Raw genomic sequence first — 10,728 nt, forward strand, 5'->3', positions numbered from 1 at the left:
GTTACAGACAGGGCCAGACAGGACAGTTACAGGACAGACGACAGGTCACAGACAGACAGACAGTTACAGACGACGTTAGACAGACCGTTACAGGAGCACAGGACAGTTACGACAGACAGACATTTACGACGCAGAGAGACAGTTACAGACAGACAGGACCGAGCAGTTACAGACAGAACAGACAGGACAGTTACAGACAGACAGTTACAGCAGCCAGACAGTTACAGACATACAGACAGGACAGTACAGACAGTTACAGAGCAGCAGACAGTTACAGGACAGACAGTTACAGGACAGAAGACAGTTAAAGACAGACAGTACAAGGACCTAGACAGAGCAGACGAGACAGACAGACAGACAGACAGACAGTTACGAAGACAGCAGTCTGTGGTTCTGTCTGTTGTTAATGCCGCTCACAGCGATGCCCTTGAGGCTGCAGCTCGTTTTTCGGAGACTCTCGCAACATTCAGCCTCTGCAGCACCACACACACACACACACCACCACACCACACACGCACGCCACAAAAAAACCACCACACAGATTCAGGTTTCTTGGAAAAAACTTTCAGCTCTTTTGTCGAACTTTCTCTGAGACTGATCATGTGACTTTAACCTGAGGACATGAGTCAAAACTGTGTCAACGCTCGTCCCCAATGCTCGTCCTTAACGCTCGTCCCCAACGCTCGTCCTCAACAACACTTGTCCCCAACAGTCGTCCTAAACGCTCGTCCCCAACGCTCGTCCTCAACACTCGTCCTCAATGCTCGTCCCCAACGCTCGTCCTCAACACTCGTCCCCAACGCTCGTCCTCAACACTCGTCCTCAATGCTCGTCCCCAACACTCGTCCTCAACACTCGTCCCCAACACTCGTCCTCAACACTCGTCCCCAACACTCGTCCTAAACAGTCGTCCTCAACACTCGTCCCCAACGCTCGTCCCCAACGCTCGTCCTCAACACTCGTCCCCAACACTCGTCCTAAACACTCATCCTCAACACTCGTCCTAAAACACACGTAAAAGTACTCTGTCACAGGTGTACTCTGTCACAGGTGTACTCTGTCACAGGCGTACTCTGTCACAGTAGAAGTACTCTGTCACCAGGCAGAAGTACTCTGTCACAGGTGTACTCTGTAGAAGTACTCTGTCACAGGTAGATAGTACTCTGTCACAAGGGCTCTGCAGTACTCTGTCACAGGTAGAAGACTCTGTCACAGGACGTCGTATCTGTCACAGGTAGAAGTACTCTGTCACAGGTAATGCAAGTACTCTGTCAAAAGGTGTACTCTGTTCACCGACGTACTTGTCACAGGTGTACTCTGTCACAGGTAGAAGTACTCTGTCACAGGTAGAAGTACTCTGTCACAGGTGTACTCTGTCACAGGTAGAAGTACTCTGTCACAGGTAGAAGTACTCTGTCACAGGTAGAAGTACTCTGTCACAGGTAGAAGTACTCTGTCACAGGTAGAAGTACTGCATTCATGTATGTGTGCTGTCAGAATGAGTTTCACCTTCTTGAAGGTGTCGCTCTCTCTCAGACTCTTGGGGGCGCTGTTGCTGCTTCTGTTCCTGTTGTTCAGCTCGGCTTCATCGCTCAGCTCGTCCTGTTCAACAAACCAAACGTCAGGCCACACCTTCACAGCTGTTTACTGCCCGACCGGTGTAACTGAGTACATCTACTCGAGTATAAATGTGACGTCTGTTTGTATGACGGCTCAAATTCAGACTGACCGGCAGGTCTGAGGATGGGTGGAGCGTCAGGCTGTCAGGGTGGCGGGGTCCGTCAGAGACACCGAGAGGAGGACAGCCAGACTGACACACACACACACACACACACACACACACACACACACAGTGTACAGGTGACTCATTGCTGCACGGCAACAAGTGACTGTTTTTATTCTGTTTTATTCTGTATTTCTTATTGGCTGAATGTATCTAAAGGTAGTTCGACCAATCAGACTTCAACAATCTGAACACATGCCAGGAATGAGACATGGCCAAAAGTATGTGGACAGGGACGCCATCTGTGTGTGTGTGTTGTTACCTCTGAGCTGACAGGGCTGAGGATGGGCGGAGGAGGAGGTGGAGTCGAGAAGGGGGGGACGGCCATCTGATTTATAGCATCTTCATTTCTACAGAGAGACAGACAGAGAGACAGACAGGCAGACAGGCAGACAGACAGGCAGACAGACAGGTTCAGTTTTGGCCAAACGTGAAAACAAAAAGACGTTTTCATCTCTTCACTGAGGAACTGATAGAGTTTAATATTAATGCAGAGAAAGCAGCTTCACCACCTGAGGCCTCACACACACACACACACACACACACACACACTCAGTGAGCTGCAGCTCTGCAGTGCAGACACAGTTTGAGCTGTAGTAACAGCAGCAGACGCCGAGCTGCTGAAGCGATGACGCGTTAGAAGTGGCGTGTAATGAGCTGAAGCTCCTTCACGTGTTTGCTGTGCTTCAGGGTCACGACAGTTTCTCCTTCATGCTACAGAAAAAGAAGGTGAGCTGAGAGGGCTGCAATCAGCAGCTTCAAACACTACATTAGACTGGTGGAGGTGACACTGAATCATGTGACTGTGTTCAGAGATGATTCTTCAGGTGAAGCTAACAGCACCTCTCTCCTCTGCTTTGATCTGATGATCTGACGTCAGGGAGTCTGACTGTGTGTCTGCTGTCAAAGTTCATCGAGCTGCATCGGTGATGTGGAGACGAGACAAAGACGGATGCAGATCAGACTTCCTGTCTCCCAGCAGCTGGTGACTCACATACAGCTCCTGATGGGAGCATCACTGTGATCTGAACTCACACTAACAGTCAGACAGCAGCTCTGTCGGGCCCGGCGGACACAGGAATGATGTTTATCACATCAGCATCACAACACCGACAACGAGCCTCGTGGGTAACGGAGCGGAGAGACACTAAACCAACAACACGTCCCCGAAGTGTGCCGACGGACACGAGACAAGCGAGGAGGCGACGAGGGAGCCGGTACCCGGAGCGGAGCACAGAGGACATCTGCTACATGACGCCATGTGGTCAGAATCTGAAGCACACAGAGGAGCCGCCTGAAGGGGGCGTCAGGTGGCTGCAGGGGGCGCTCTATTCTCTGTATGTCCAGCTGGTTAACACCACAAGGACAAATGTATGTGGACAGCTGAACATGAGTCGTACCATCCGCCCTCTTTACCTCCACCTAGACTGTCTCTGATACAGCCTGTGGAAAAGTACTCGTGGTAGTACTAGTTCACCAAAACACCAACCGTCCATTAACAAAGCATCAGAGAATGAGAAATGAATATTAACATTAATATTCATGCTGCAGTCTGACTCATGAGACAGATCAGAGACACCCTGACCAATCCAAACACACAGGATCCTACATTTCCCATAATCCCGCTGGAGAGTGTTCCTGTGTAAAATCAATCAGAGCTAAGTGTCTCTGTAATCCAACTAAGCTGCACTGAAGTGAATTAAACAGCTGTAATGTCCACATCTGTCCTCCAAACCTGTCCTCTGTCTGTCCTGGGACCTCCTCCTCTCCTGCTCCCCCCCTCCTCCTCCTCCTCCATCACCACATTCCATCTGTGCCCAGGTACTGACCCGTTTCCAGTTAATGTGTCCTTGGTGAAGGTGAGGCAGACAGGAAACAGGATTTATGGGTCAGTCAGTTACTTCCTGCTTCAGTCATGCAGGACAGACAGTGACAGGTCGATGGTCTCCTGACTCACCTGAGGTCAGGACCTGTTACCTGAGCAGGTGAGTCAGGACCTGTTACCTGAGCAGGTGAGTCAGGACCTGTTACCTGAGCAGGTGAGTCAGGAGACGTCCTGAGGATTCATCTGTTCTCAGGTCGGAGGTCAACTCACTTTAACTGCACATTCGTACGACAGCCGCCACGTGTCGTGAAATTAAAGCGACGTGATGCAACACGCTCATGAGCGGGAGATCTATCCAGATAGATTATCGTCCACCGTGATCCACCGTGATCCACCGCGATCCACCGTGATCCACCACGATCCATCGTGATCCACCACGATCCACCGTGATCCACCACAACCCATCGCGATCCACCGCGATCCACCGCGATCCACCACAACCCATCGTGATCCATCACGATCCATCGTGATCCACCACGATCCATCGTGATCCACCACGATCCACCGTGATCCACCACAACCCATCGTGATCCATTGAGATCCACCGTGATCCACCGCGATCCATCGTGATCCATTGAGATCCACCGTGATCCACCACGATCCACCACAGCCCACTGCGATCCACCACAACCCATCGCGATCCACCGCAATCTACCGTGATCCACCACAACCCATCGCGATCCACCGCGATCCATCGTGATCCACCGCGATCCACCGTGATCCACCACAACCCATCGTGATCCACCGTGATCCACCACGATCCACCGTGATCCACCACAACCCATCGTGATCCATCATGATCCACCGCGATTCACCGCGATCCATCGTGATCCACCGTGATCCACCGCGATCCATCGTGATCCACCGCGATCCATCGTGATCCACCGTGATCCACCACAACCCATCGTGATCCATCGTGTTCCACCGTGATCCACCACAACCCATCGTGATCCATCGTGATCCACCACAACCCATCGTGATCCATCGTGATCCATCGTAATCCATCGTGATCCACTGCAATCCACCACAACCCATCGTGATCCATCGTAATCCATCGTAATCCATCGTGATCCACTGCAATCCACCACAACCCATCGTGATCCATCGTGATCCACCGTGATCCACCATGATCCGTGATGTCCTGATGGTGTGACAGAATGACAGAATGAGCTCAGCTGGGAACGTTTGATGAACGTTTCATGAACGTTTGATGAACGTTTAATGAATGTTTCTTTATGATTATCTGAGATAAACTTCATCAGTGTCATTCCACAGCACGAGATGACATCACGTGGTCCAACCAGGCCTGTTTCCATGGCGATGCACACGAAGGCTCCAGCCTCGTCGACATCCCATTGCTCATCGCCGTGGCGACCTTTATCCAGAGATAAATCATTCAGCGATGGCCCGTGGACACAACTTTAACGAGATTTTGTCACCTGGCTGAACACAGCGAGCGCGCCGCTGTCCTCCCGCTCCGACACGACCCGATTCAATCAGAACTGCCAGGAGGGAAAAAAATGTGAGGAAACACCGACTGAACAACAGAGAGGATCATGGGAAAAATCAGACCTAATCAGACCGCCACTGGAACACATGACGAACGACAGGAAGAACCCTCCTGATCCAGATCAGATCAGTCCTGAAGGTCACATGAAGGTCGTCTGGATATCAGCTGGTTCAGTGGACAGCATCATTTCATGCTTTAAGCTTCTGTTTAGAGTACAAACAGTCAAAAGTACTAAAGTTCAGTACTTCTGTGAAGTATTTGTACTGACAAGGGTCCAAAGCGATCTGCATGCTGGTCCGTCTGATCCGGTTCAGGACTCGAGCTCCTCGAGTGCGCGTGATGTTAACAGCAGCTGTCAGGTCGCTCATGAAACACGGCGTGATGCTGACATCACATGACCAACAAGACACTGAACATACTGCATGCCGACTAACTGATCAGCTGATCAGCAAACAGGAAGGTGTGTCTCTCAGGTGATGACGAGCAGGATGTTGACAGCAGTGAGCGGCTCTGAAGTGTCACGTGGTGATTTATGTCCAGTGTTGATGCGTGGGCGTCTCGTGAGGCCTGAACACAGGAAACAGCCATCAGTCAGAGTGACGGAGGTCTTTAGCAGAGGCTGACAGCACCATCCGTCTCCACCTGTCAGGCTGGTGGTTAAATATTCAGCTCACTTCATTACGGACACGATAACCTCCTGATGATGGATCAGTTTGTAAAGCACTGCAGCTAACAACGTCAGAGTCTGAGGGTTCATCCTCTGAGGGTTCGTCCTCTGAGGGTCCATCCTCTGAGGGTTCGTCCTCTGAGGGTTCGTCCTCTGAGGGTCCGTCCTCTGAGGGTTCGTAACCATCTCCCCTACACACAGACGATGAGGATCACTGCTGTCTGCCTCTCTACAACTACAGACTGCAGACTGCAGACTACAGACTACAGACTACAGACTGCAGACTGCAGACTACAGACTGCAGAGTGCAGACTACAGACTGCAGAGTGCAGACTACAGACTACAGACTACAGACTACAGAGTGCAGAGTGCAGACTACAGACTGTAGACTGCAGACTGCATACTGCAGACTACAGAGTGCAGACTACAGACTACAGACTACAGACTACAGAGTGCAGACTACAGACTACAGAGTGCAGACTACAGACTGCAGACTACAGACTACAGAGTGCAGACTACAGACTACAGACTGCAGACTACAGACTACAGAGTGCAGACTACAGACTGCAGACTACAGAGTGCAGACTACAGAGTGCAGAGTGCAGACTACAGACTGCAGACTGCAAACTACAGACTACAGAGTGCAGACTACAGACTACAGAGTGCAGACTACAGAGTGCAGACTGCAGACTGCAGACTACAGAGTGCAGACTACAGACTGCAGACTACAGAGTGCAGACTACAGACTGCAGACTACAGAGTGCAGACTACAGACTGCAGACTACAGAGTGCAGACTACAGACTACAGACTACAGAGTGCAGACTACAGACTGCAGACTACAGAGTGCAGACTACAGACTGCAGACTACAGAGTGCAGACTACAGACTACAGACTACAGAGTGCAGACTACAGACTGCAGACTACAGAGTGCAGACTACAGACTGCAGACTACAGAGTGCAGACTACAGACTGCAGACTACAGACTACAGACTGCAGACTACAGACTGCAGACTACAGAGTGCAGACTACAGAGTGCAGACTACAGACTGCAGACTGCAGACTACAGAGTGCAGACTACAGACTACAGAGTGCAGACTACAGACTGCAGACTACAGAGTGCAGACTACAGAGTGCAGACTACAGACTGCAGACTACAGACTACAGAGTGCAGACTACAGACTACAGAGTGCAGACTACAGAGTGCAGACTACAGACTGCAGACTGCAGACTACAGAGTGCAGACTACAGACTACAGAGTGCAGACTACAGACTGCAGACTACAGACTACAGAGTGCAGACTACAGACTGCAGACTACAGACTACAGAGTGCAGACTACAGACTGCAGACTACAGACTACAGAGTGCAGACTACAGACTGCAGACTGCAGACTACAGAGTGCAGACTACAGACTACAGAGTGCAGACTACAGACTGCAGACTACAGACTACAGAGTGCAGACTACAGACTGCAGAGTGCAGACTACAGAGTGCAGACTACAGACTACAGACTACAGACTGCAGAGTGCAGACTACAGAGTGCAGACTACAGACTACAGACTGCAGACTACAGACTACAGAGTGCAGACTACAGACTGCAGACTACAGACTACAGAGTGCAGACTACAGACTACAGACTGCAGACTACAGACTACAGAGTGCAGACTGCAGAGTGCAGACTACAGAGTGCAGACTACAGACTACAGACTACAGATTACAGACTACAGACTGCCAGTAACCAGTAGAATGAAAACAAAGATAAAAAAGTGTGATTATCCTCTCAGACACAGGCTGGTCCTGCAGAGTCCTGCAAATGAAATCTGGTCTGACAGAAAGACTAAACCTGCCTGACGTCCAAGGCTTTGGTCTTAATGAGAGCTCAGTGAAATACACAGATCAGTCCTTGAAGCTGAGAACTCAGGAGGAGCAGGGGGAGGTCCTCGGCTCCTCAGTGGTCTCGGAGGACTCGTCTTCAGTCTGAAGGCAAGCTCTGAGTTTCAGCTGTTCTCAGATCAGACAGCAGCTTTTAATGAGTCGGACCGGAGTGGAGCTAAACGCTCTCTGTGTGGAGAGCGGATCACATCATGTTGTACAGAAACTCAGTGACGTGTTCCAGCCGCAGAGAATCTGACTCCAGCTCGTGTGTCAGATTTTGAATCGCCATCTTGGAACCGCCAACAGTTAATCAAGTTTTTGTCGTCTTCTATCGACTGCAGTCAATGGACAGTCATTTACAGTCACTTTCCTTCTGGAAGCTTCCAGCTGCAGCAGCACCTGGTTTTCTTTGTGGAAGGTGTGATCCCACCTGCCTCATTGGTTCTCTCCAGTCCCTGAACACATCGCTCTCCAGGTCCAGTCCCTGAACACATCGCTCTCCAGGTCCCTGAACACATCGCTCCCTGCATACCTGCCTCTACCTTAGAAAAACACTCCTGTCCTTGAACAGCAGCATGTCTGATCCACCGTTTAAACCAACGTATCAGCTGTGACTCTCTGATCTTCAGCTCCTCTTCACCTTCATGAGATCTGCAGGAACTCCTTCACTTTATCAAGAAACATTTGTACAGGAATCATTCAAAGACAGACAGACAGACAGACAGACAGACAGAGAGACAGACAGACAGACAGACAGACAGACAGGTCTACGTCAACCTGACTATCACCTTCTCAGTTTCCCAGCATGCCTTGTGGTCCTACCTGAGCAGGATGAGTTTCACCTTGGAGGCGGCGCTCTTAATGATGGCCGAAGCGTTCTGGTGACTCCGCCCATAAAGGATCTGGTTGTTAATCTGAGAGACAGACAGGAGGACAGACAGACAGACAGGAGGACAGACAGGAGGACAGACAGACGCTGTTAGTTCAGAGAAAAAAAACTGTGTGTGTGTGTGTGTGTCCATAGATGAACATTTAACATCTGGAGATTCTTGCAGCTTCCTACTTAAAAGTTTACGACCTCACTGACCTTTAAATGAATGTCTGTCTCATTATGTGTGTGTGTGTGTGTGTGTGTGTGTGTGTATATCCTCTTTTTTTATTACATGGATTTTTGCACTAATGTGTCTGAACGCATCTTTGACTGTGTTTTAATGTGTGTGTGTTTCAGTGTGTGTTTTAATGTGTGTGTGTGTTTTAATGTGTGTGTCTTTCAGTGTGTGTTTTAATGTGTGTATGTGTTTCAGTGTGTGTTTTAATGTGTGTTTTAATGTGTGTGTGTGTTTTAATGTGTGTGTGTTTCAGTGTGTGTTTTAATGTGTGTGTGTGTTTAAATGTGTGTGTGTTTCAGTGTGTGTTTTAATGTGTGTGTGTTTTAATGTGTGTGTGTTTCAGTGTGTGTGTGTTTCAGTGTGTGTTTTAATGTGTGTGTGTTTTAATGTGTCTGTCTCTTTCAGGGTTATGCCCAGTCAGGCATGGTATTGGTTGAAGATGCAGACACGTCTCCCTTTACTAACAACACTCTCTCTCTGCTTCAGGACCTCCAGTGAGGCACCGTGTGGTGGTATGTGGTGGTATGTGGTGGTATGTGGTGGCGTGTGGTGGTATGTGGTGGCGTGTGGTGGCGTGAGGTGGTATGTGGTGGTATGTGGTGGCGTGTGGTGGCGTGAGGTGGTATGTGGTGGCGTGTGGTGGTATGTGGTGGCGTGTGGTGGTATGTGGTGGCGTATGGTGGTATGTGGTGGCGTGTGGTGGTATGTGGTGGCGTATGGCGGTATGTGGTGGCGTGTGGTGGCGTGAGGTGGTATGTGGTGGCGTGAGGTGGTATGTGGTGGCGTGAGGTGGTCTCACCTCCAGCATCTCGTCTCCGACCTGGATGCGTCCATCCCTAGCAGCTGGCCCCCCCGGATGGAGTCCCACCACGAAGATGCTGAGGCGGGAACGATCTCTATTTCCCGCCAGGCTGAGACCCAAACTCTGCCGGTCCTTCTCCAGCTCCACGCATAGCAGCTCCCCCCGAAGGTCTCCATAACGCTCACACCAACGCTCTGCAGGAGCAGGAAGAGGAGGAGGAGGAGGAGGAGGAGGAAGAGTCAGTCATTAACAGAGCCAAAATAATTAAAAAATAAAGAAGAAGAAGAAGAAGAAGAAGAAGAAGAAGAAGAAGAAGAGGTGTTGTGAGCTGATGAAGACAGAGATAACGATGACAAATGTAAAGAGAGCGATGGAGCGAGAAACGAAGGACACACACACACACACACACACACACACACACCTGCTGAATTTGGCTCATTGTGAATCCAGCAGCAGAGACTGTAACCTACCTCCAGCTACCCTATGTGTGTGTGCATGTGTGTGTGTGTGTGCATGTGTGTGTGTGTGCACGCATGTGTGCAAATGTGTGTGTAGGTGTGTGCGTGTTTGTGTGTGTGTGTGTTCCAGAAGCTTCCACCTGCAGCAGCTGCTTGAACATCTGATCATAGGAGAGATTATTTAAAGGTCTAGTCTGAAGTTTGAGTGACATCTAATGTTGAAGTTACTGATTACAATCCCCTCGCCTCGCCCTCGCCTCACCCTCGCCTCACCCTCGCCTCACCCTCGCCTCACCCTAACATAAAGGAGAAACTACATTGACCACAGAACAAAAAGTCCAAATCCAGTTTGTCAGATTTTCTGTAGAAACAGAACCAGTCTGATCTTCAGGTGATTAAACACAAACACAGTCTGTTGATCTGAAGTTGGATTGGCTGCTAAATATTCATGGGAGTTGTAGTTTTTGTTTAAAATGTTCTCATATGAAAGTCAGCCGTGGATTCTGGGATGTAAACATATTTGATTATGCTCAAACGCTTAAAGTGATTAACTGATGAGTGATCAAAGCATTCATTAGCAGCCATTTAATAATCTCACTGTCTCATACGGCTGAAATATTTATTTATAATATTATAATAAT

At 49.6% G+C, this 10,728-nt stretch overlaps 1 protein-coding gene across 1 annotated transcript in view; it reads right to left on the reverse strand.

Annotated features, from left to right (window-relative positions):
- Nucleotides 1-413: 413 nt before the first annotated feature.
- LOC104938491 (PATJ crumbs cell polarity complex component) overlaps nucleotides 414-10,728 on the reverse strand; it is a 75,029-nt gene continuing 64,714 nt past the window's right edge. The window contains exons 31-36 of the mRNA XM_027290215.1: nucleotides 9,627-9,823; nucleotides 8,541-8,632; nucleotides 2,046-2,133; nucleotides 1,730-1,810; nucleotides 1,510-1,602; nucleotides 414-473 (exon numbers count right to left, since the gene is read on the reverse strand). Of these exons, the coding sequence (XP_027146016.1) occupies nucleotides 414-473; nucleotides 1,510-1,602; nucleotides 1,730-1,810; nucleotides 2,046-2,133; nucleotides 8,541-8,632; nucleotides 9,627-9,823 (611 nt within the window). The remainder of the gene's footprint in view (nucleotides 474-1,509; nucleotides 1,603-1,729; nucleotides 1,811-2,045; nucleotides 2,134-8,540; nucleotides 8,633-9,626; nucleotides 9,824-10,728) is intronic.

Source organism: Larimichthys crocea, chromosome XVII (assembly GCF_000972845.2).
Source record: "Larimichthys crocea isolate SSNF chromosome XVII, L_crocea_2.0, whole genome shotgun sequence".
Taxonomy (NCBI): domain Eukaryota; kingdom Metazoa; phylum Chordata; class Actinopteri; family Sciaenidae; genus Larimichthys; species Larimichthys crocea.